The sequence below is a fragment of the Giraffa tippelskirchi genome, chromosome 11 (genome assembly GCF_054371585.1).
Source record: "Giraffa tippelskirchi isolate mGirTip1 chromosome 11, T2T-mGirTip1v1.2.pri, whole genome shotgun sequence".
Classification (NCBI taxonomy): domain Eukaryota; kingdom Metazoa; phylum Chordata; class Mammalia; order Artiodactyla; family Giraffidae; genus Giraffa; species Giraffa tippelskirchi.
In genome coordinates, this window is record NC_137285.1 from 147,044,906 (window position 1) to 147,070,084 (window position 25,179).

The following is a 25,179-nucleotide window of genomic DNA, read 5'->3' on the forward strand; positions in this document are numbered from 1 at the left end:
CCCAGAAATCCCAGGATCTAGGTAGAATGCAAACAGTTCAATAGTTTGTTCCTTCTTTCGTTTGTTTGTTTAAAAGGTCAACGTCATTTATTACCGCAAGTTCTCCATCTTGTGGGACAGTAAAATGCAGAGAAAGAAAGAAAACAGTTCTGAGACCTTCTGGCCCCAGCAAAATGCAAATAACTCATGGGTTTGCAAATGATTTCTCCGTAACATCTGGCTTCTCAGAGCAATAACTCTCCTACCCACAAATACTGATTATACCCTACCTTACCACAAAAAAAATAAGTGGACTCCCAAGCAGAGGCCTCAAGGGTTTTCCCATGTGTTGGAAGCACCTCTTTCCCCTCTTAAGGGGAAAAAAAATAGTCACAGTGTTTCTAGTACCATACAGATCTAAACAATTAACCCTTAAATTATACGCTATCAGATTTCCTAGTTGTATTGTGTAGTTTATCATTTTATATATATTTATAATGCTAATATTCAGACCAGTCAATCCTAAAGGACATCAACCCTGAATATTCATTGGAAGGACTGATGCAGCTGAAGCTCCAGTACTTTGGCCACCTGATGCAAAGAGCTGACTCACTGGAAAAGACTCATGCTGGGAAAGACTGAAGGCGGGAGGAGAAGGGGTAACAGAGGATGAGATGGTTGGATGGCATCACCAACTCAACAGAGGAGAGTTTGAGCAGACTCCCGGGAGATAGTGAGGGACGGGAAGCCTGGGGTGCTGCAGTCCATGGGTTGCAAAGAGTTGGATAGGACTTAGTGAACAACAACAAATAATGCTGACATATGATCTTGTTCTTGATAATAGTTTTATGTGTAATTTCCTGAAAACATCTTCCATTTATAGACCATTACAGCTTATGGAAGGTTGTCATATGTTGTTCTTCAGTCGCTCAGTCACATACACTACCACAATTATTTTTATATTTCTCTCCCAGCTGCTGTAGATTGTAGAAACCTTTTAAGCAGAGAATCTGTTCCATTCTTTTGTATGCCATTGAATCATCCAGATATCCATGTGTTTCGCCTTGTCACCTCCTTCAGGTCTTGACTTAAATGTCACCTTCTCAGCTGGGCCTTCCCTGACTCCCCTATTGCAGAACACACACACACACCCATGCTTCCAGTCCCCTGTTCTGCTTTGTTTCCATCTTCTATCCAAAGCAACCATCACCATCTAAAAGTGTATTTTGTACTTTATATTTTACTTATTTTATTTATACTCTTCCTACAGCAGAAGGTAAACTCTATGAGCATAGGAATTTTGTCTGTTTTACATCCTCAGGGCCTAAAATAATGGCATGTAGGTGCTCAATAAATATTGTTGGTTTTTTTAAATTTTCATATATTGTGAAATGATTACCACAATAAGTTTAATTAACTCCATTATCTCATACAGATGAAGAAAAAGAAAAAAAAAAGTTTTTTCCTTGTGATAAGAACTCTCAAGATCTCTCTTAACTACTTTCAAATTTCAACTAACAATCGTCATCACCTTGTACATTACATTCCTAGTATTTATAAGGACAAGTTTGTACCTTTTGACCACCTTCATCCAGCTCCCCGATTCATCAATAAACATTGCTGAATTAACAAGAAGACATATCTTGGTACTGAGTATGAAAAAAAAAGAATGAATTGTTTTAGTCTTCAGAAACTTCCTGCAACCTCAATTCAGTTCAGTTCAGTCACTCAGTCGTGTCCGACTCTTTGCGACCCCATGGATTGCAGCACGCCAGGCCTCCCTGTCCATCACCAACTCCCAGAGTTTGCCCAAACTTAATGCTGGGAAAGATTCAGGGCAGGAGGAGAAGAGGATGACAGAGGATGAGATGGTTGGATGGCATCACTGACTCAATGGACATGAGTTTGGGTAAACTCCGTGAGTTGGTGATGGACAGGGAGGCCTGGCATGCTGCGGTTCATGGGGTTGCAAAGAGTCAGACATGACTGAGCGACTGAACTGAACTGAACCGAGGTTGTAGGAAGTTTCTGAAGACTAAAACAATTGAGTCGGTGATGCCATGCAACCATCTCATCCTCTGTTGTCCCCTTCTCCTCCTGCCTTCAATCTTTCCCAGCATCAGGGTCTATTCAAATGAGTTAGCTCTTCGCATCAGGTGGCCAAAGTATTGGAGTTTCAGCTTCAACATCAGTCCTTCCAATGAACACCCAGGACTGATCTCCTTTAGGATGGACTGGTTGGATCTCCTTGCAGTCCAAGGGACTCTCAAGAGTCTTCTCCAACACCACAGTTCAAAAACATCAATTCTTTGGCGTTCAGCTTTCTTCACTGTCCAACTCTCACATCCATACATGACCACTGGAAAAACCATAGCCTTCACTAGACGCATCTTTGTTGGCAAAGTAATGTCTCTACTTTTTAATATTGCTCTCTAGGTTGGTTATAACTTTCCTTCCAAGGAGTAAGCGTCTTTTAATTTCATGGCCGCAGTCACCATCTGCAGTGATTTTGGAGCCCAGAAAAATAAAGCCTGCCACTGTTTCCACTGTTTCCCAATCTACTTCCCATGAAGTGATGGGACCGGATGCCATGATCTTAGTTTTCTGAATGTTGAGCTTTAAGCCAACTTTTTCACTCTCCTCTTTCACTTTCATCAAGAGGCTCTTTAGTTCTTCACTTTCTGCCATAAGGGTGGTGTCATCTGCATATCTGAGGTTATTGATATTTCTCCCAGCAATCTTGATTCCAGCTTGTGTTTCTTCCAGCCCAGCATTTCTCATGATGTACGCTGCATATAAGTTAAATAAGCAGGGTGACAATATACAGCCTTGACGTACTCCTTTTTCTATTTGGAACCAATCTGTTGTTCCATGTCCAGGTCTAACTGTTGCTTCCTGACCTGCATACAGATTTCTCAGGAGGCAGGTCAGTTGGTCTGGTATTCCCATCTCTTTCAGAATTTTCCAGTTTATTGTGATCCACATAGTCAAAGGCTTTAGCATAGTCAATAAAGCAGAAATAGATGTTTTTCTCCAACTCTCTTGCTTTTTCAATGACCCAATGGATGTTGGCAGTTTGATCTCTGGTTCCTCTGCCTTTTCTAAAACCAGCTTGAAAATCTGGAAGTTCACGGTTCATGTATTGTTGAAGCCTGGCTTGGAGAATTTTGAGCATTACTTTACTAGCATGTGAGATGAGTGCAATTGTGTGTTAGTGTGCCCATTCTTTGGCATTGCCTTTCTTTGGGATTGGAATGAAAACTGACCTTTTCCAGTCCTGTGGCCACTGCTGAGTTTTCCATATTTGCTGGCATATTGAGTGCAGCATTTTCACAGCGTCATCTTTCAGGATTTGAAATAGCTCAACTAGAATTCCATCACCTCTACTAGCTTTGTTTGTAGTTATGCTTCCTAAGGCCCACTTGACTTCACATTCCAAGATGTCTAGCTGTAGGTGAGTAATCACACCATCGTGATTATCTGGGTCATGAAGATCATTTTTGTACAATTCCTCTGTGTATTCTTGCCACCTCTTAATATCTTCTGCTTCTGTTAGGTCCATACCATTTCTGTCCTTTATTGAGCCCATCTTTGCATGAAATGTTCCCTTGGTATCTCTAATTTTCTTGAAGAGAACTCTAGTCTTTCCCATTCTATTGTTTTCCTCTATTTCTTTGCACTGATTACTGAGGAAGGTTTTGTTACCTCTCCTTGCTATTCTTTGGAACTCTGCATTCAGATGGGAATATCTTTCCTTTTCTCCTTTGCCTTTAGCTTCTCTTCTTTTCTCAGCTATTTGTAAGGCCTCCTCAGACAGCCATTTTGCTTTTTTGCATTTCTTTTTCTTAGGGATGGTCTTGCTCCCTGTCTCCTGTACAATGTCACAAACCTCCATCCATAGTTCATCAGGCACTCTGTCTGTCAGATCTAGTCTCTTAAATCTATTTGTCACTTCCACTGTATAATCATTAGGGATTTGATTTAGGTCATACCTGAATGGTCTAGTGGTTTTCCCAACTTTCTTCAATTTAAGTCTGAATTTGGCAATAAGGAGTTCATGATCTGAGCCACAGTCAGCTCCCAGTCTTGTTTTTGCTGACTGTATAGAGCTTCTCCATCTTTGGCTGCAAAGAATATAATCAATCTGATTTCGGTGTTGACCATCTGGTGATGTCCATGTGTAGAGTCTTCTCTTATGTTGTTGGAAGAGGGTGTTTGCTATGACCAGTGCATTCTCTTGGCAAAACTCTATTAGCCTTTGCCCTGCTTCATTCTGTACTCCAAGGCCAAACTTGCCTGTTACGCCAGGTGTTTCCTGACTTCCTACTTTTGCATTCCAGTCCCCTATAATGAAAAGGACATCTTTTTTGGGTGTTAGTTCTAAAACATCTTGTAGGTCTTCATAGAACTGTTCAACTTCAGCTTCTTCAGCATTACTGCTCAGGGCATAGACTTGGATTACTGTGATATTGAATGGTTTGCCTTGGAAATTAACAGAGATCATTCTGTCATTTTTGAGATTGCATCCAAGTACTGCATTTCAGACTCTCTTGTTGACGATGATGGCTACTCCATTTCTTCTAAGGGATTCTTGCCCACAGTAGTAGATATAATGGTCATCTGAGTTAAATTCACCCATTCCAGTCCATTTTAGTCGCTGATTCCTAGAATATTGATGTTCACTCTTGCCATCTCCTGTTTGACCACTTCCAATTTGCCTTGATTCGTGGACCTAACATTCCAGGTTCCTATGCAATATTGTTCTTTACAGCATCAGACCTTGCTTCCATCACCAGTCACATCCACAACTGGGTGCTGTTTTTGCTTTGGCTCCGTCTCTTCATTCTTTCTGGAGTTATTTCTCCACTGATCTCAGTAGCACATTGGGCACCTACCAACCTGGGGAGTTCATCTTTCAGTGTCCTATCTTTTTGCCTTTCATACTGTTCATGGGGTTCTCAAGGCCAGAATACTGAAGTGGTTTGCCATGCCCTTCTCCAGTGGACCACATTTTGTCAGAACTCTCCACCATGACCAGACTCTGTCTTGGGTGGCCCCACACGGCATGGCTCATAGTTTCATGGAGTTAGAGAAGGCTGTGGTCTGTGTGATCAGATTGGTTAGTTTTCTGTGATTGTGGTTTTCAGTCTGTCTGCCTTCTGATGGAGAAGGGTAAGAGGCTTATGGAAGCTTCCTGATGGGAGAGACTGACTGAGGGGGAAACTGGGTCTAGTTCTGATGGGCGGGGCCATGCTCAGTAAATCTTCAATCCAATTTTCTGTTGATGGGCGGGGTTGTGTTCCCTCCCGGTTGTTTGACCTGAGGCCAAACTATGGTGGAGGTAATGCAGATAATGGCGACCTCCTTCAAAAGGTCCCATGCATGCACTGCTACATTCAGTGCCCCCAACCCTGCAGCAGGCCACCGCCGACCCAAGCCTCCGCCAGGGACTCCCGGATACCCACAGGCAAGTCTGGGGCAGTCTCCTGTGGGATCACTGCTCTTTTCTCCTGAGTCCTGGTGCACAAGGTTATGTTGTGCCCTCCAAGTGTCTATTTCCCAGTCCTGTGTAAGTTCTGGCAGCTCTATGGTGGGGTTCATGGTGACCTCCTCCAAGAGGGCTTATTCCATACCCAAGTCTGCTGCACCCAGAGCCCCTGTCCCTGCGGCAGACCACTGCTGACCCCTGCCTCCTCAGGAGACACTCAGACACAGTTCTGGCTCAGTCTCTGTGCGCACGAGGTTTGTTTGAGCCCTCTGAGCACTTCTGGTGGCGTCTAAGGTGGCACCATAGTTTGGCCCCAGGTAAATAGCAGGGAGGGAACACAGCTCCATCAACAGAAAATTGGATTAAGGATTTACTGAGCGTGGTCCCGCCCATCAGAACAAGACCCAGTTTCCCCCTTGGTCAGTCCTGCAACCTACCAAATGGGTGCAGGGACCACACCTGTCTTGTTAACCTCTTCTCTCTCCAGTTCTCACAGTGTCCAGCTCAATAGATAGTTCTGGACGGGCAACTAGAAACTTTCCCCATTCTGTCTGCCGCTGGACTTAGGGCCATTCCTCGTGGGGCGTTAGTGTCACTCTTGAATCTAATTACCACTGAGCCCAGAGTTGGGCAGGGGAACAATTACATGAAGACTACAGATTCTTTTACTTTCAAAGGGCTTCCCCATATAGACAAAAACACTCAACAGTCCAAATGCAAAAAAAGCCTGATGTGAGGTAAACAAGGATGAAAAGTTCCCATTTAATTTTTTGTCTTCCAAATTGATTAAGATTTGTTTTAAAAAAATGTTAATGAGGGTTCAGGGAAGGAAGCCTGAACAGCAGCTGGTGGGAATAAAATTCAGGTAGTCTGTCTGGAGGAATCTGAAAGTTTATATATCTTTCTAGGAGCATTTCTTGAGAAAATAATCAGGATAAGAGCAGAGATGGATCATAACATTGTTGGAATTGCATAAAATTTGACACAAAAACAGAGTGATAAAGTATGATATATCCATAGCCTAGAATATTATTATATATATATGCTTTTTCAAATAATAATACAGAAAAATGTTTAATCGTGGGCAAATGTTCATGACACATACTTGGTGAATGAAACAGGTGATAGGACTTCCCTGGTAGTCCAGTGGTTAAGAATCTGCCTTGCAATGCAGGGGACTTGGGTTCGATCCCTAGTCAGGGAACTAGGAATCCCATGTGCTGTGGAGCAACTAAGCCTGAGTGTGTATCACAACTACCAAGGCCACACACCACAACTAGGGAGGCCGTTCACGGCAATGAAAGTTCTGGCATGATGCAACGAAGATCTTGGGTGCCACAACTAAGATCCAACACAATCAAATAAATGAATAAAACAGGTGACAAATTCATAGGTACAGTGGAAGTGAAGTCACTCAGTCGTGTCCGATTCTTTGTGACCCAGGGACTGTAGCCTGCCAGGCTCCTCCGTCCATGGGATTTTCCAGGCAATAGCACTGGAGTGGGTTGCCATTGCCTTCTTCTCCAGGGGATCTTCCCAACCCAGGGATCGAATCCGGGTCTCCTGCATTGTAGACAGACGCTTTACCATCTGAGCCACCAGGGAAGTTATTGAGAACCACTTGCCAATGCAGGGAACATGGGTTTGATCCTTGGTCTGGGAAGATCCCACGTGCCTTGGAGCAGCTAAGCCTGTGAGCTGAAACTACTGAGCCTGAGTATTCCAACTACTGACTTGAAGCCAAAAATAAAATTTTTTTAAAAAGGATGATCATACCAAGTGAAGAGTAGGAGGCTCTGTTAATATTTTAATAAATATTTTTTCTGTTTTTTTTTTTTTTAATTAAGGTTTATTTATTTTTGATTGTGCTAGGTCTTTGTTGTTGGCGAATCGGCTTTCCCTAGTTTCCTCGAGCGAGGGCTACTCTCTACTTGAGGTGCACAGGCTTCTCATTGCACTGGCTTCTCTTCTTGTGCAGCTCGGGCTCTAGGCAAGCTGGCTTCAGTAGTTACAGCACTCTGGCTCAGTTGCCCTGAGGCATGTGGAATCTTCCTGGGCCAGGGATCAAACCAGCATACCCTGCACTGGCACATGGACTTTTCAACCACTCTGCTACCAGGGAAGCCCCTTTCAAGCCCTTTAATTTTAGTCATTCTGGTGCAAGTGGAGTGATATTTTATTGTGGTTTAATTTTTTTTCCCCTAATGACTACTTTATATACACAATTCTTATTGACCATTTGGCTATTTTTGTGTGTATGTGAATTGCCTATTCAATCTTTTTTCTCTCTTTTCTCTCTTTTTTTTTTTTTTTTGGCTTGGAGGAGTTCTTTACATATTTTGAATACAAGTTTCTTGTCGAATATATGGGCTTCCCAGGTGGCTCGGTGGTCAAGAATCGGCCTGTGATGCAGACGCAGCAGACCTGGGTTTGATCCCTGGGTTGGGAAGATCCTCAGGAGAAGGGAATGGCAACCCACTCCAGTATTCTTGCCTGGAGAATCCCATGGACGGAGGAGCCTGGTGGGCTACAGTCCAGAGGGTTGGCGAGAAGAGTCAGACTCGACTGAAGTGACTTAGCATGCATATTATTTTCCAGTAGGTGACTTGCTTTTTACTCTCCTAATGGTTTCTTTTGATGAATAGAAGTTTCAGATTTTAATGAGAACTTTTTATTGGTCCTTATTTAATGACTGGTGATTTCTGTGTTTTGTTTGAGAAACTTTTGTTCACCCAGGTCATGAAAACTTTCTCCTTTATTGTTTTCAATCTCTCACATATATATTTTGATCCATTTCTAATTTTTGTGTAGAGAATGGGATCTATTCTTTTCTTTTTCTTCCATGTAGACATCCAGTTGGTTTGGCACCGTTTGAAAAGACCATCTTTTCCTTAATGAGATTTGCAGTGAAGATAGTGTATTTTTGAACTTTCGTATATTACTGGTAGGAATGAAAATTGATGCAGCCACTTTGTAAGTCTGTTTCACTGTATCTACTAAAGTCAATGGGCTTCCCTTGTAGCTCAGCTGGTAAAGCATCTGCCTGCAGTGTGGGAGACCTGGATTCGATCCCTGGGTTGGGAAGATCCCCTGGAGAAGGGAAAGGCTCCCCACTCCAGTATTCAAGCCTGGAGAATTCCATGGACTGTATGGTCCATGGGGTTGCAAAGAGTCGGACATGACTGAGCGCCTTTCACTGAACTCGACGAGCTGAATGACCTCACACCCCTGACACGGGCGGCTCCACTGCCTGTGCAAGTGAACACTTATTCCCACCAAAAAAAAAAGGTTTGTAGTGCCTTCATTAATAATAGCCCAAACTGGGAATGATAAATCCATTATGCAATATACTTACAACAGGTTACTTGTATGCCAGTGAAAAGGAACAAACTACAGCTATATATAACAATATGGATGAACTGCACAGACATAAAATGGAACAAAACAAGTCATAAGAAAAGAGCATATACTGTATGAGTTTATTCAACTGAAATTTGAATATGGGTGAAAAAAATAAGAAAAGTCAGAATAGAGGTTATCTTTGCTAGGGAGAGGGCATTGACTATTGATTGGAGGGAGCTCCAGGGAATTTTCTAGAGTATTGGAATGTTTTATATCTTCTTCTGGGTGGAGTTCACATGGGTGTGTAGATATGTGAAATTTATTAAGCCATACACTTAGAATTTGTGCACGTTCTATTCGCAGGGAGAGTAACAACAAACAACCCATTAGACAGACCAGCAAAAGAAATAAACACACAGTGCATGGGAAGAATACGAACAGTGACAAACCTAAGAGGTTTAAACTTAACTCACGAATAATTAAGGTTTTCTAATTAAAACAATGTGTACTTTTTTTTTTACTGTCAGAATGGGAAAAAAACTAAGTAATTTTTAAAAAAAACTTCTTGGCCACGCCGCAGGGCATGTAGGAATCTTAGTTTCCGAACAAGGACCAAACCCAAATCCCCTGCCATAGAAACTCAGAGTCTTAACTGCTGGACTGCCAGGGAGTTCAGTTCAGTTCAGTCGCTCAGTTGTGTCTGACTCTTTGTAACCCCATGGACCTCCCTGTCCATCACCAACTCCCGGAGTCCACCCAAACCCATGTCCGTCGAGTCAGTGATGCCATCCAGCCATCTCATCCTCTGTCGTCCCCTTCTCCTCCTGCCCTCAATCTTTCCCAGCATCAGGGTCTTTTCCAATGAGTCAGCTCTTCGCATCAGGTGGCCAAAGTATCGGAGCTTCAGCTTCAGCATCAGTCCTCCCAATGAATATTCAGGACTGATTTCCTTTGGGATGGACTGGTTGGATATCCTTGCAGTCCAAGGGACTCTCAAGAGTCTTCTCCAACACCACAGCCATAAATATTAAAAAAAAAATTAATATAGCTTTTTGCCCAAGCTAATTAAGGGCTGGGATACACAACCCAAGGGATGAATGGATAAACAAAATGTGACCAGGCTCCTCTGTCCATGGGATTTTCCAGGCAAGAATACTGGAATGGGTTGCTGTGCCCTCCTCCAGGGGAACTTCCCGACCCAGGGATCAAACCCGAACCTGTATTTCTTAAGTCTCCTGCATTGGCAGGCAGGCTCTTTACCACTAGTGCCACCTGGGAAGCCTATATATATATATAAATACTATTCAGCATTGAAAAGGAAGGAAATTTTGATACCTGCAGCATAGATGAATCTTGAGGGCATTATACTAAGTGAAATAAGCCTGTCACAAAAGGACAAATGCTATATGACTCTACTTATATGAGGTACCTACAGTACTCGGGGTCATACATAGAGACAGAAACTACAGTGGTGGTTACCAAGAGCTGAGGGGAGGGAGACATGGGGATTTTGCTCAATGGGTATGGAGTTTCAGTTTGGGAAGATGAGAAAAGTTCTGGAAATGGATGGTGGTAATGGTTTAACAACAATGTGAAACTACTTAATGAACTGTACACTTAAAAATGGTTGAAATGGCATATTTTATAGTAGGTATATTTGGTATAGTAAAAAGAAAAAAAAAGTTGGACTTCACATTGCAACTGAGTAATGCACATACATTAGCATATGTTAAGCTGTTGTAATGATTAGACCTTAAATAAATAGCTGAAACAAATTAGAAATTTATTTCTCTCTCCCTTAACAAATGACAGCAAATATTCCCAGTTAGTGGGAGGATGAAGATAGGTGGCTTCGACTCTAAGTAGTTCTTAGTGACCCAGATTAATGGGGACTCTGCCACCTATAACTGGTTCCTGGCATGATGATTCTAGCCATCATCATTGCTCTTTCATCTCACAAGAAGAGAAGAAGGGTAAGGGAGAGATCTGTGGAGGATTTATGGACCATATCCACGGGTCCTCATCCTTGCATACATCACTTGTGCTCACATTCCACTGGAGATATAACTGAACCCTATATCACTTCTCATTCTAAGGGATATTGGGCATATGACTGCTCAGACATTGTAAAAAAAAGTGAATCAAGTATTTTGGGGACTTCCCTAGAGGTATAGTGGTTAAGACTCTGGGTTCCCAATGCAGTGGGCATGGGTTAATCCCTGGTCAGGTGAGATCTCAAATGCTACACCACTTGGCCAAAAAAAAAAGAATTTTGGTGGACAGTTTCTAAAAAGGAAGAAAAGAAAATCCCTGGGGGAAGATGCATATAAGAGTGGTTTTCTCTGGAGCTGAGATTGCAGGGATCAAAGGAGAGTCTTTTGTCTCCTGCATTGTAGGCGGATTCTTCACCACTGTGCAACCTGGGAAGGCCTTATCACCTACTTCTCCTATAAATGAACTTGAGGCCTAGAGGCCTGGTAAAAATCAGGCTTGACTTTTTTGAGGTTAGTGCTGTGAGCATCACACTGCATTACATCTGGAAATGTGAGGTTCAGGTAGGTTGTCCTGATTTCAGCAATGCAGAGATTTATCTGAGGTTCAGGTAAATTAGCCTAATCCCTCCATGGTAAAGTTTCCCATCGTCACCTTATCTAATGCTTTTGTACATTGGTGACCGCTGACAGTATCAATTATTTCACTAGAAATTGCAAAGTGAAGTCTTTCTAATCCTATCTTTCCTTCCACATTTATTGGCTGAAATGCACAATCCTGAGTTTCTAATTTCATTATTCCTTCCATATGTATTTATAGGAAGTCTGCTGTAAATAACTGTCCCTTACCAACTGGAGGTATTTGGTTACCCCAAAGTACAGTTCATACAGGAAAGGCAAGAGAGGTCAGAAATCTTCATTGATATTGTCCACTGACATATCCTAAGTGTTGGAATATATAGGGCACTCAATAAATATTTTTTAATTGAATGGGAATCCATATATTGGAACACGATGTACCTCTGAAAAGAATGAAGAAAATGTACATCTATCTGTATTGACATAATACTTATAAATAATGTTGAGTGTAAAAAGCGGGAGATAGAACAATAGGTATAGGATGAGTTAATTTTTATAAAATATATATGTTCTCAATGTAGCAAAAATAGGATTAGTGGATGAATGTGATAAAACAAACAATAAAATGCTAATTGTTGAGTTTGGATAGTGATTATATGAATTTTCCCTGTTGAATCTATTTAGTTTTTTATTATGAAAAGGTTCATCACAAAATGTTAGAAAAAGATATGTGTGTAAAAATCTGTATTTCTGAAGAGTGGGTTTGGGGGTAAGGATGAAGCTTTTCAGGTTACATACTTTATATAGAGCAAAACTTGTAAACTATCTTTCGACACAGTAATTCCACTTTTAGGAACCTATCCTAATATAGTAATTCTAAATATAAAAAAAGTAGAAAAAATTTTCATGTTGAAAATATTTTATAATAAAAATGTGGAAATATCCTGAAAATCTAATATAGAATGATCACATTATGGTATAGTAATTAGGTTTGTTATAAATGATAAAAATAATGTAATAATATTGAAAGTACTTATAGGGACTTCCCTGGTGGTCCAGTGCTTAAGACTCTGGGCTCCCAATGCAGTGAGGCATGGGCTCCATCTCTGGTCCAGGAAATAAGATCCCACACACCCTGTGGCAGCAGCCAAAACAAACATGGTGATACAAAATTTTACCAAAATGACACCAATGACTTTTTAAATGGTGTACATAAGTCACATAGCATTATGACTCCAAAAAAATGAGAACATAAGTCCACACAAAAACTTGTATATAGAAACAGAAAGTAAATTAATGAGCACCAAGACCTGGTGGGTTGAGGGGAAACAGGGAGTGATTATTCTAATGGGTATAGGGTTTCTTCGGAGAAGGCAATGGCACCCCACTCCAGTACTCTTGCCTGGAAAATCCCATGGACGGAGGAGCCTGGTAGGCTACAGTCCATGGGGTCGCTAAGAGTCGGACACGACTGAGCGACTTCACTTTCACTTTTCCCTTTCATGCACTGGAGAAAGAAATGGCAACCCACTCCAGTATTCTTGCCTGGAGAATCCTAGGGACGGCAGAGCCTGGTGAGCTGCCGTCTATGGGGTCGCACAGAGTCGGACACGACTGAAGCGACTTAGCATAGCATAGCATAGGGTTTCTTTGGAGGATGATGAAAGTATTTTAAAATTGACTGTGGTGATGGTTGTACAACTCTGCAAACATACTAAAAACCATTGAATTGTACACTTTAAATGAGTAAATTGTATGGTTTGTGAATTACATCTCAAAACTGTTATAAAATTTTTTTAATGATAACACATGGAAAAGAAAGTTGGAAGAAAAAAATGTGTTTGAGGTGGTAGGATTATGAGTGATTAAATTCTGCTTTCCTGTATGTTCCAGTTATTATTCATATGTGTCATTTGTACAAGGAGATAAGCCCTTTTAAAAAGCACAAGATGTGGAGAAGGAAATGGCAACCCACTCCAGTATTCTTGCCTGGAGAATGCCATGCATGGAGGAGCCTGGTGGGCTACAGTCTACCGGGTCGCAAACAGTAGGACACAACTGAGCGAAAAAAAAAAAGCACAAGATGTACTTTTCAGAGTGCTCTTTAACTATAAATAATCAGTGTGACAACTATTCCTCTTGCTTATTTGCAGGTTGTGGGTCTTATGTTTATCATAATATATATGTTTAAACCTCTATTTAATCTTTGGTCTAGCCTATGCAAGGCTGTGGGATCCTATTTCCCTGACACGGATGGACTGGTGCTCCTTGCACTGGGAGCACAGAGTCTTAACTACTAGATCGCCGGAAAAGTGCCTATGATAATATTTTTAATATTAATAAATTTTCATAAATAGAACAGATACCACTTGTATCTATTTTTCATTTGAAAAGACCCTGATGCTGGGAATGATTGAAGGTGGGAGGAGAAGGGGACGTCAGAGGATGAGATGGTTGGATGGCATCACCGACTCAATGGACATGAGTTTGAGCAAGCTCTGAGTTGGTGATGGACAGGGAGGCCTGGCGTGCTGCAGTCCATGGGGTCGCAAAGAGTCAGACACGACTGATCGACTGACCTCAACTGATATCTATTTTTCACTACGTATATGTACACATACACACACATACTTACTGCAGTTTAGTTAGGAGGCGGGAGCCAGGAATTCAGGCAGACGTGGGGATGGGTTGGGAAGGGCCGGACGAACCCAGGTCCCCTATTTGTCCAGGATCAGGCCCGCTCCACCAGGCCCCTCTCCTTTCTCCCTTCGGCTCTGAGCCCTGGACTCCCCCTGCCAGAGAGCCTCTTCCCGGTCCCGTCTCGCCCTTCGGTGGGGTCCCCGTCCCCTCCCTCTGGCCGGGGGTTGGCGAAGGTGCCCCAGGCTCCCCGGCCGCGGGCCAGCGCCCCGTCTCCCTCGGCCGGGGTCACAGTTCCACCCGCAGGGGTCAGGGCCCCCCACCCCCACCGAGTCACAGCAGGCCGGGGTCACAGTTTCCCACACGCGGTAGACTCACGACCTCGGGCCCACGGGACGGGCCCTCCCTCGGCCCGCGGCCCCCTTTCCCGCCCGGGAAGCCCGGGTCCCTCCCCCCGAGGCGGGCGGCCCCTCCTCCCGAGCCATGGTGTGGGTCCCCGGGGGCCCCGACGAGTCCCCGGGGGCCGGGCCCCAGGTCGCGACGCTCGAGAGGCCCGCGCCGGCCGTGTCGTCCTCGCTGGGGGCCGCGGACGCCTCGGCGCCCCTCTGGCCCTGCCGGCGGCCGCCCGCCTCCAGCCCGGCGGTGGGCGGGTCGCCGCTGCGGCGCGCCGGCTGGGCCGGGATGGCGGCCGGCACGTTGCTGGAGGCCGGCCTGGCCCGGGTGCTCTACTACCCGACGCTGCTCTACACGGTGTTCCGCGGCAAGATGCCCGGCCGGGCGCACCGCGACTGGTACCACCGGATCGACCCCACCGTGCTGCTGGGCGCGCTGCCGCTGCGGAGCATGACGCGCCGGGTGAGCCGGGCCGGGCGGGGCCTGCGAGCCCGGCGAGCGCCGGCCGGGCCTCGGCCGCCCGCCCCTGTCTGACCCCCCTCTTTGCCTCGGCAGCTGGTCCAGGACGAGAACGTGCGCGGGGTGATCACCATGAACGAGGAGTATGAGACGAGGTTCCTGTGCAACTCCTCCAAGGTGAGGCTCCCGCGCCCCGCCAGCCACCCCTGTACCCCTCCGGGGTCTGGGCGAGCCCGCAGGAGCTTGGCGGGGAGGCTGTGCTGTAGGTGACCTTGCGCCAGACACGGGCGTCCCAGGCGTTTTTTTTTTTTTTGCGCCTCCGAGGAGCTGGTCCTGCGGCTGGAGGGGGTAGGAACTAATTTGTGAACTAGAAATTGATGTGAAAGGTATTTCACAGTAGAGTTGCCCAACTTTGATTACTCCTTTCTGCGCACGTGTATTCTCGGCTTTGGTAACTCACATCGGTAACCAGAACTGAAAGGCAACGTTTCTTTTTTGGCTACGCCTCGCAGCCTGTGGGATATTAGTTCCCCAATCAGGGATCAAACCTGCGACCCCTGCAGTTGGAAGGGCAGAGTCCTAACCATTGGACCGCGAGGGAAGTCCCGAAAGGCAACTTTTCTCTGCCTTGCTTTCATTTGTTCAACACTTAATGAGCACAAAGTATGGATCGGACACTATTAGATATTCAAGACGAAGGCCCTATAAACTGTAAAAAGGAAAGTTACCCTCAATCCCTGATAACTGTATCATAAAACTCTTTGTAAAAACTGCATAGAATTCATTTGGTTTTGATTTGAGGGAATTTCATTTATACGTTAGAGATGATAGTGGAACTCCAAAGCATGGTCATAAATGAAGTTCAAGCCTAAAACCTAGTTTTCATTAGATGTGAATGGTTTTTTTGTGGAACTCTTCATGATGGTTATTAGGTGTTGCCCTGTCTTTGTAGTGTTTGACTTCTATTAGCACTGCACAATTATCTTCCCTGTTTACTGTACTGATAGAGCCTAATGAACATGTAGTTATTTCAAACCATAGATTTTTTTTGAAATCTAAAAAAATAATCGTGACTCACAGTTAAAATCTATTGATCAGTGATGGCATACATTTTTAAAGAGTAGATAGCAGTTGCTTGGATTTCCCGCAGAACTTTGCCACAGAACTTCAGGAGTTATTAGCCAAAATGTGTTATTAAGCCTCAGTGTGGTCGGTCCTGTGGAGCAAGCCACAGAAAGTGCTTGGTCTCTGGGTGTGAGGCATCAAGATCTGCCATCTTATCTCACTAGCCTAGAGAAAAGAAATCTCCAAGGCAATGGTTCTGATATTTTAACATGGGTAAGCATTATCTAGTAGTAGTGGTGTTAGTCACTCAGTCATGCCCAACTCTTTGCAATCCCATGGACTATAGCCCACCGGGCTCCTCTGTCCATGGAATTCTCCAGGCAAGAAGACTGGAGTGGCTTGCCGTTCCCTTCTCCAGGGGATTTTCCTGACGACCGGGGGATTGAACCCGGGTCTCCTGCATTGCCACCTGATGTGAAGAACTGACTTATTGGAAAAGACCCTGATGCTGGGAAAGATTGAAGGCGGGAGGAGAAGGGGACGACAGAAGATGAGATGGCTGGATGGCATCACCGACTTGATGGACATAAGTTTGAGCAAGCTCTGGGAGTTAGTGATGGACAGGGAAGCCTGGTGTGCTGCAGTTCATGGGGTCACAAAGAGTCGGACATGACTGAGTGACTGAACTGAACTGACTCCTGTATTGCAGCAGATTCATTACCGTCTGAGCCCCAGGGAAGCCCCAGGGAAGCATTATCTGGCAGTGTGTTAAGACAGCACATTCCTAGGTACACCTCCCCAGAGATTCTGACTCAGGAACTTTAAATCATGGCCTGAGAACTTGAATATGTAGCAGGCTCCCCCAAGTGTTCGACGTAATTGATGTGTAAACACACACTGCCAGATTTTGCTGTTTTTGGTTAATTTTCTGAGCTGTATAATATATTACCTTCATTCAGAGTCATGTCTCTGATTTGCTAAAGAGATTAATAACAAGAAGCCTACCTGAAGTCTTAAGGCAAAAAAAAAAGTTGCCCAGTTTGCCAGAGGCCTTATTTCTTCTGTTGATTCTTTTCTTCCTTCTAAGCAATGATATTGCACTAACAAAAGTAGGTGTGTTATTTTAAAATAACTTATTTTCTACCACATACTCCTCTCCAAAAAAGTGGTAAAAAAAAAAAAAAAGACTTATGGGCAGAGAAATAGAAGCGCTTGCAAAATGTAGTAGTGGAACCGTGCAGCTAGATCACTGTACAAGCGCCAAGGTCATGCAAAAAAACTGTTACGCAGCTCTTGTAGATGAATTTTATACAGTTCGCGTTTTGTCGCTAAAGATTCAAATACTAAGAATGCTTTAAATCTTGGACATAATTCTAACTCAGAAGCATTGTTGTTGTTTGATGAAAAACCATGTAAGTCAGTCATTTTAAAGACATTTCTGAAAGAAGTTTCTTTTTAGGCAAACAATATACCATATATATTACCGTACACCATGAACCTTCCTTGTTGCTTTGCTGTCTCATGGGAGTCCATCTTCCTACCACTCACATCAGGCTTTTTTCATTTTCTTTTCTGTGCTGGTGGACCTGGTCCCAGGAGTGGAAGAAAGTAGGCGTGGAGCAGCTGTGGCTCAGCACGATAGACATGACTGGAGTCCCCACCCTGGCTAACCTCCAGAAGGGAGTCCAGTTTGCTCTCAAGTACCAGTCGCTGGGCCAGTCTGTCTACGTGCACTGCAAGGCCGGGCGCTCCCGGAGTGCCACCATGGTGGCCGCGTATCTGATTCAGGTAGGAAAGGGCTTTCTGGACTCGTGCCGCCTTCCCAACCCTTGTTTCTAAAAGCCGTCTCATTTTTATGTTACTTTATTATTTTAAAATTTTTATCTTTTGGTTGCACTGGGTCCTTGCCGCTGCACGCAGGCTTTCTCTAGTTGCTCTGAGCGGGGGCTGTTCACACGTCGAGGTGCACACGTTTCTCACTGTGATGGCTTCTTTTCCTATTGCAGAGTACAGGCACTGTGCTCTGTACACTGTACTTGGGCTTCCCAGGTGGCGCTAGTGGTAAAGAACCCACCTGCAATGCAGGAGACATAAGAGACCTGGGTTTGATCCCTGGGTTGGGAAGATCCCGTGGAGAAGGGCATGGCAACCCACTCCAGTATTCTTGCCTGGAGAATCCCATGGACAGAGGAGCCTGGCGGGCTACAGTCCATGGGGTCGCAAAGGATCGGACACAACTGAAGCGACTGAGCACGCACACACAGGCACTAGTGCTCCCGGGGTCTGCAGCGCAGGCTCAGTAGTTGGGGCTCTTGGGCTTAGTTGCTCTGCACCATGTGGAATCCTCCTGAACTAGGGATTAAACCCATGTCCCCAGCATTGTCAGGTGGGTTCTTAACCACTGTGCCACCAAGGAAGTACCTCTTTTTATTTTGGCTGGGCTGGGTCTGCATTGTAGTGCTCGAGCTTCTCTTGTTGCAATGTGGGCTTGGTTGCCCTGCAGCAGTGGGATCTTAGTTCCCCAACTGGGAGCATATCCACATTGCCTACATTGGAAGGTGGATTCTTTACCACTGGGCCACCAGGGAATGGACTGGTCCCCTGTACAACAGATCTCCAGTCTACTGGAGGACCTTGCTAGAAGGAGCCACATTCCCAATTTTAGGCTGTTGGGAGGTGGAAAACACCTGAAATTTGCAGACAGGCTGACCTCTGGCTTTGCCACCTGCCACCTGTGTGACCTTAGGCAAAAGTGGGTTACCCTCTCCAATGCTCAATTTCCTCAAACTAAATGTGTTACAAAACTCAAATAAGAACTATGTCAAACACTGACCTAGAGCAGGCACTCAAAAAATGGAATTGCAAAGGATGTTAATACAGGCAAAATGCTAGAAACATTTGTTATAAATGGCATGTCACGAAATAGAGTGCTGTAGATAACAGTGCTGATGACAGCTCTAGAGGAATCACATTTTGTTAAGTATTTCAGAGTACAGTCCTGGTTAATAGTTTCTAGAAACAGCGGCTCCAACAGAATTTTGCCTAACAGTTTGTTATGATTGGCAGCGTGGATGCTTTTAAAAACATTTAGAAGCCAGCACTCTCTAGTCCATAATTTCCTGTTACACACCCTCACCTCATTTTTGTTACCTGTGAGGCCCCTGAAGAGCACTGACTAAGTAACTTAGGTAGTTTAAGGTAAAAAGAAATGTCAAGATAAATGGCCTGGCCTTGTGTTACTGTGGCCTGGTGAATATATGATTTAACAATACTAAAGCTTTGGTCATTAGGACTGTGTTTTGCTGGAAACTGGGTGTCAGGAGATATTTTGGGCCGGTGAGAATTGAACCAGCAGACTAAAACTCTACTTTCTTGGTTCTGTTGAGTTTTAAACAAGTATCTTGAGGACATGAAGATAACCCTCCTCGTCATATTTTAAAAGTACTCTTTTCTAGCCACGGTGACAAGTTATGACATCAATTGTGTACTCTTTCCAGGAAACTCTTGTAACCGACAGCCTAGCTCAGATAGGGTATCTAGTAGGCCTAGGCCCGCTTGAATTTAGGACCTCAGCTTCACGTGTTCAACCTCCTATCTCCAGGGTTTGGCAGAACAAGAATTAGGTAGAAAGACTGACTTGTGTCCTCCTCAACCCACCAGCCTGCTGCACAGAATTGTGGGACTGGCTGACTGAGGGGGTTAAAGTGTTCTCCCACTTATGTGGGTCATGGTTTTTGTGTTTTTTTTTAAAGAAATACTGATAGCCCTTGAGCACCGGTTATCAGGTCAAGGACCCTTAACACCTGCTCCTTCTTTTCTCTGACTTCCCAACCCTGCACTTCAGGTGTACCACTGGACTCCAGAGGAGGCCATAAGAGCCATCACCAAGATCCGGTCCCACATCTACATCAGACCTGGCCAGCTAGAAGTTCTCAAAGAGTTCCACAAAGTGACCACTGCAGGGGCGGCCAAGAACAAGATTCATCACACATCACTGACATGACAGACGTGGATTAGGAAGAACTCAAGACAACGCTGCTTCCTACAGAATGAAAATGTTTAACAGGACCAAAGGGGCTTAAGCCCAGACTTGACATAATAGAAATGTGCTAAGTGATGGTTAATTTTGCTCCCTTTGTCTTGTTTCATTTTCCTGAAATAACACTGTTGTGTGGCTAGATTTAGTGTGGCTTCTATTCATGGGGCATGGGGAAATGGGACCGGGCTGAGGGTTTATAAGAGCAAAGAAACCTGTCGTGCACCTGATGTCGTGCCTAATATTTAGCCCCGTAACTCAAAGACGTTTAACACTAGGAGGAGGGCAGAGAAATCTTCAGCCCCAGCTCTTTCCCACTGTCAGAACCCTAATCCACTGGCCTCATGTGGCTGTCCTCGCTTTTGGAGCAGTCATCCTGTATGTAGCAAAGGAAGCATGCGATTCAATCAGTATTGTGACTTAGAAATGTGTGGGTATGTAGTCAGTTCCTCTTAGGAAGTCACCCCTGTAGAATTCAAAACACACACATATCCCTTCAAAAACTTTTATTTGTATGAACAGTTCCTAGCTCTTGAATTATCTTAGAGCTTTTAAAAGAGTAGAGACCTTATATATTTGAGTTTGAAAAAAGTTTCTGCTATTAACCAGAAATAATCCTTTCTACTTCTTTCTGGCTTACTCCTTGGAATAAGCCAAAAATAAAACCAAAGTGTACATTTTCTGACAGAGAGATGAAAAACAATAGACGGCACATCCTGAATTTTAGGGCAGACTCTTGCTGGTGCAGGACACCTTCGGTTTAGTCCATTTTCCCAAGCAACACCTGAAGGAGAACTCTAACACCTAATTCTTTGTGGGAAAATGACCAATGAGCCACTTTGCAGGCTTCAGAAAAAAAGGGAGACTGGGCATCTTTCCTTCTGTCCTGGGATCAGGGATGCTTCTATTTAACATTGATTAGGTAGAGAGGGGAGGCTGTGCCTAGGGGTGGAGAAGAGGCTTGCTCTAAGCGGTCTGTAGTGAGTGAGGCTCAAGATTACAAGGGGCTGTCGAACAGGCTGGCCTGCTCTCTGTTCTAGCAGCTGGCTGAGCAGCAGCAGTCTAAAAAGCCCCAGACAAAACACTTTCAGGAGTTCAGGGAAGGGCTGAGGCGCTGCCTTTCTAACACGTATCAAAAAGTAACATAATACCGGAGTGGGGGTGCCTCGGGGGGCTTTGAGTTTGGATGGAGAGGTGCTGGAGGGAGGGAGGGCAAAAGCCAGCGGCTCCCGCCCTCACAGCCTTAGGCCAACACGAACTGCAAATTGGTCAGCAGCACCTTAACGCCTCTGGTGACAGTTACAGCCGAAGTGGCAGGGTCAAGCTTGTAGGTGCTGGCATCCCCCTTTTTATACTGGTCCCGGAAAACATAGATGCTCCCATTACAGCTGGCGATCTTCCAGAGGGATGGGGCAGAGCTCCAGGCCTCGGGAAGGCAAAGCCGGGTGAAGCTGTCTAGCAGGGGATTGTAGCACACCAGGGAGTCCCCTTCGGCCACGATGAACACCAGGTCCTTATGCACAGCCGCATGCATGAGGCCCGCGAAGGGCAGCACGTAGGGCTTCACGTGGCACTTGTCTGTCTCTGTGTCAAAGCACTGGATGAGTCGGGACGGTTTGGTAAAGAAGTCCAGGTCATTCTCCTCCCCCCCCAGTAAGTAGATGATCCCGTTGAGGTTGGCACCAGCTGCCCCTGACACAGCCACCTCTAGCTGGGTTGTCTCAGTCCAGACGTTGTCACCCACCCGGTAATAGATTACTGCATTGGAGAGGGTATCCTGCAGTGTCTTGCCACCCAGTGAGTATATGGCGTCTTTCCCAGGCACGGACACCAGGGTGTGCTGGAGTCGGTCTCGGGGCAAAGGTGCACACCACTCCCAGTCCACGGTGGCATTGTTGCACTTCCACATGCGCCGTGGGATGGACCCTCCCACCACGTACAAGTCCCCGCCATGCTTGCAGGCTGCCGTGATCTGGTGGCACAAGCTGTTTTGGCCACTTACGCTGATGGAGTCGTCTTCCGCGCAGTGTAAGGACACAGCCAACGAGTGGGTACGAGAGGACTCTTTCCCAATCAGGTAAATGTGTACATTCTCCCCAATTTCCTATTGGCGAAATTAAAGTGATAAATGGTATCTATCAGCTCGAGGCTAAAGGCGCAGCTGAGGCGCATACCCTCGTGGTCCTGGACCACACCCTCGTATCTTGATCTGACCCCCTCCCTTCTAGTTACTGGGTGTCACCCTGACTCTCCTCTGATCACTTTCTTTCAGGCACCTTATGTTGGGACAGAAAACCTGTTACACTCATCCTTCCAGCTTTTTTTATAACTGTGATGAGTTGGTGCTTTGGTCATTAATGCAATGATGAAAGTAGTTCTCTCAAGGAGTTTTGGAGCCTAGAGGCTGCTGGCTTCTAGGCTCACATACATATCCTCCACCCCAGCTCTTATCAACTTTAAGCCAGAGACTTACTTGCCAGCCATCAAAGAGGCCAAGCTGATAGATGGCTGGAATGCATGGATAGTATGGTAACCCCATCCTAAAGAAATCTGCCTTACCTTCAAGCTAGTCCTGAGTGACTCTGAAAAAGCCTCTCTTTCTTCTTTATTAAAATTGATCCAGGCTTCTATTGCCTCTGTTGGGTTCTGGGAACATGGAACTCCATCTGCACGAGTCAGAGAAAAGGTATGGTCAATGGCAGTCTGAGGATCCACAAGGAAAATTTTGAGCCAGTGGCTTTACAAATGTGAATCTCTTTGTTCGACTACCACCATGTATATATATGTATATGTGTGTATGAGAAATTAACCTAAAATTGCCGTTTTTTTTTCTTAATCAAAATGGATGACTTGATATTCTCCTATTTGCCATGGAAGCAATCTACTAGGCTACAAAGCTCCCACTTGAAGTACAGTTCTAGCTCACTTGCAGGGTTAGGATTGTTTCCTAAAAGTTGGCCAGTCACTTGAGAAGCTTATCAGAAGCTTATTTAGGTGTCTGACTTGTTGCAACCCCATAGACTGTAGCCCACCAGGCTCCTCTGTCCACGGGATTTTTCAGACAAGAATACTGGAATGGGTTGCCATTTCCTACTCCAGGGGATATTCCCAGCTCGGGGATCAAATCGATGTCTCTTGTGTCTCTTGCATTAGTAGGTGGATTTTTTTTTTTAACCACCGTGCCACCTGGGAAGCCCCTAACTATCTTGACTCACTGTCAATTTACTCAGGTAACCAGTCCCACAAATACATGCAAAGTACAGAATGGATGAGAACACTTATGCACAAGAGAGGTTAGAGTATAAATGCAGGTAGCTCCTCACTACCTTTTGTGGCTAAGCGCAGCTTTTTTTTTTTAATTTGATATTTGCATATAATGTGAAATGCTGCTTTAGTTTCCTAATCTCTTCCTCTGGAAAGGACTCTGTCTCTAACATTAACTACTAAATGTCAACTCAATCTCTCTCTCAGAAGGTATCTAAGTCAATTCTTATCAAGAATAATAATGTAAACTGACACCAGGAGCCTGAGGGCACCCTTGTCCTAAACGGGAACTTTCACTGAACGTCACACACCGTGCAGCTGGGTATGACACTCCCCCTCCCTCTGCTTACCCGAGATGATATCAGTGAGTAGATGGTGGGGCAAGTGAAGAAATTCCTCTGTGCTCTGTAGCTGGGCCAGGTGGGCCTTGGCACAGTGCTTGGCAGCGGTGTAGAGCTCAGGATCACTGTGTCGATCTGCCAGCCACATCACCTGAAGGCAGTTGCCCACCTGCACTGTGCGGGCCAGAAACCGAGAACATTCCTCAAAGAGAGATGTCAGCTGATACATGTCTGACACCTCATAAATCTCCTGCAGCTCCTCGGCTCGGAGTTTCACAGTCCCGTGGTAGATATAATCAACCAGGAGCTGGAAGACAGACTCGCTGACATCCTGCAGCACAATCACCCGGTTGTGGGCCTCCTTCAGGTTGGAAGTGAACATGGACCGGAAGAAGCAGCTCTGAGCCGAGAGGACCAATCGGTGGAGCTGAAACTCCCGGCCTTCCACGGAGATGGTGACATCAGCAAAGAGCTCTTCCTCCAAACACAGTTTCATGATGCCCTGAGCCACACGGCCTGAGTGTGACCTATCTTTGAAAGTGTAGTTCACAAAGTAGTTCTCATCCATGGATGCTCCAGGTTCCTCTGGTGATTCCATGGTGGTAGCCAACTTCTCTCTCTGCCAGCTGTCTGTAAAACAACACCCCCTTGAGTAACTTAAGGAAGCCACAGTCTATGAATCTAACTGTCCAATTCAGGGAGAGAGAAGGGAAAAGTGAGGAGGGCACGGTCGGCCCAGATTAGCCTTAGTCCTGGCCCTGCTAATGACAGCTCTGACGATCTCCCTGAACCAAAGCTGGGCTCATTCTCTCACAGTGACATCACATACCTAATAAATTAAAGATATCCTACGCGAGGTATGTCCCTGAGAAAACACGGTAAACTCCTTTTCCGTGATGTAACAAAAGGCTTGGTATTTAGATCAACATATAAGAGCAAGAGACTGAAGGAAGCCTGTGATTTTAAAAAGCCTAACCAAATAACCCCTGGACGTAAAACTTGTGAGGCTCGGGGCAGCAGAACCCGACAAGAAGACCCCTAACGTCCTTGTAGCCAGGCTCCTCTTCCCTGGCGCAGGGAATCCAGACCTTACAATATGAGATTCAGCCTGGGACATCTCTCAGCTCCCCATCTGCTCTTTTCTGAGCCTCTCCCTGGCACTTCCCTGCTCGCCCTAATGACGCCCCAAGGCTTCGTGCCAGAACGCGAGACGGAGCACGATCCGTCTCCGGCAAGGGGCCAGAGGCGGCCCATCGCCACGTGCAGTGTCCCCGCTCCACCTGGAGTCGCCCGGGAAACGGTCGCCAGGGAAACGTTCTTCTCTTCCCATCCCCCTAGCCTGGCCCGCCGGCCCTCAGCAAAAGCTTAGCTCAGGGAGCGGGGGAGGGGTGTGGAATGTGGAAACCAGACCTCTCGTCCCTTCTTCTCTCATCCGACTGGTTCTTTAGGATCCTTGCCTTCTCTATAGCATCTGTCACGCCAAGCTAGGGCCACATTCGCTTCACGGTCTCCCCACCTGCGGGCTTTGCTTTCTCACCTGCCTTCCCTCCTTTCATTCCAAAGCCCGGAATCCGGAACCTCTGCTTCTGGCCCCGCGTCCGCCCG

The 25,179-nt window shown here is 45.4% G+C and overlaps 2 protein-coding genes across 9 annotated transcripts; one reads left to right on the forward strand and one right to left on the reverse strand.

The window, feature by feature from the left end:
- Positions 1 to 14,351: 14,351 nt before the first annotated feature.
- On the forward strand, positions 14,352 to 20,111 carry PTPMT1 (protein tyrosine phosphatase mitochondrial 1). Its single transcript, XM_081538824.1, has 4 exons — positions 14,352 to 14,871; positions 14,965 to 15,045; positions 17,530 to 17,721; positions 19,778 to 20,111. The coding sequence occupies exons 1-4, from the start codon at positions 14,500 to 14,502 to the stop codon at positions 19,934 to 19,936; spliced, it is 804 nt and encodes a 267-aa protein (XP_081394950.1). The 5' UTR covers positions 14,352 to 14,499; the 3' UTR covers positions 19,937 to 20,111.
- A 349-nt stretch (positions 20,112 to 20,460) lies between these two features.
- KBTBD4 (kelch repeat and BTB domain containing 4) lies at positions 20,461 to 25,156 on the reverse strand. Of its 8 annotated transcripts, none has more exons than XM_081538758.1 (4): positions 25,112 to 25,156; positions 23,584 to 24,204; positions 22,529 to 22,635; positions 20,461 to 22,073 (listed from the first exon to the last, which is right to left on the reverse strand). In XM_081538758.1, exons 1-4 carry the CDS (start codon positions 25,128 to 25,130, stop codon positions 21,213 to 21,215), a joined length of 1,608 nt encoding a protein of 535 aa, XP_081394884.1. In that variant the 5' UTR covers positions 25,131 to 25,156; the 3' UTR covers positions 20,461 to 21,212. The 8 variants fall into 8 exon arrangements, with proteins under 8 accessions (XP_081394884.1, XP_081394885.1, XP_081394886.1 ...); XM_081538759.1 differs by having other exon boundaries at positions 25,091 to 25,133; XM_081538760.1 differs by having other exon boundaries at positions 24,985 to 25,133.
- Between the last annotated feature and the right edge of the window lie 23 nt (positions 25,157 to 25,179).

Bases quoted from the DNA above. Each gene is read 5' to 3' on its own strand.
- KBTBD4 (XM_081538759.1), bottom strand. From the start codon at position 25,130: ATGAAAGGAGGGAAGGCAGGTGAGAAAGCAAAGCCCGCAG. The intron at 24,205-25,090 runs GTGGGGAGACCG...GTTGTTTTACAG, and splicing joins TGAGAAAGCAAAGCCCGCAG to ACAGCTGGCAGAGAGAGAAG. The intron at 22,074-22,528 runs GTAAGGCAGATT...TTTCGCCAATAG, and splicing joins CACTCAGGACTAGCTTGAAG to GAAATTGGGGAGAATGTACA.
- PTPMT1 (XM_081538824.1), top strand. From the start codon at position 14,500: ATGGTGTGGGTCCCCGGGGGCCCCGACGAGTCCCCGGGGGCCGGGCCC. The intron at 15,046-17,529 runs GTGAGGCTCCCG...ACCTGGTCCCAG, and splicing joins TCCTGTGCAACTCCTCCAAG to GAGTGGAAGAAAGTAGGCGT. The intron at 17,722-19,777 runs GTAGGAAAGGGC...CCTGCACTTCAG, and splicing joins TGGCCGCGTATCTGATTCAG to GTGTACCACTGGACTCCAGA.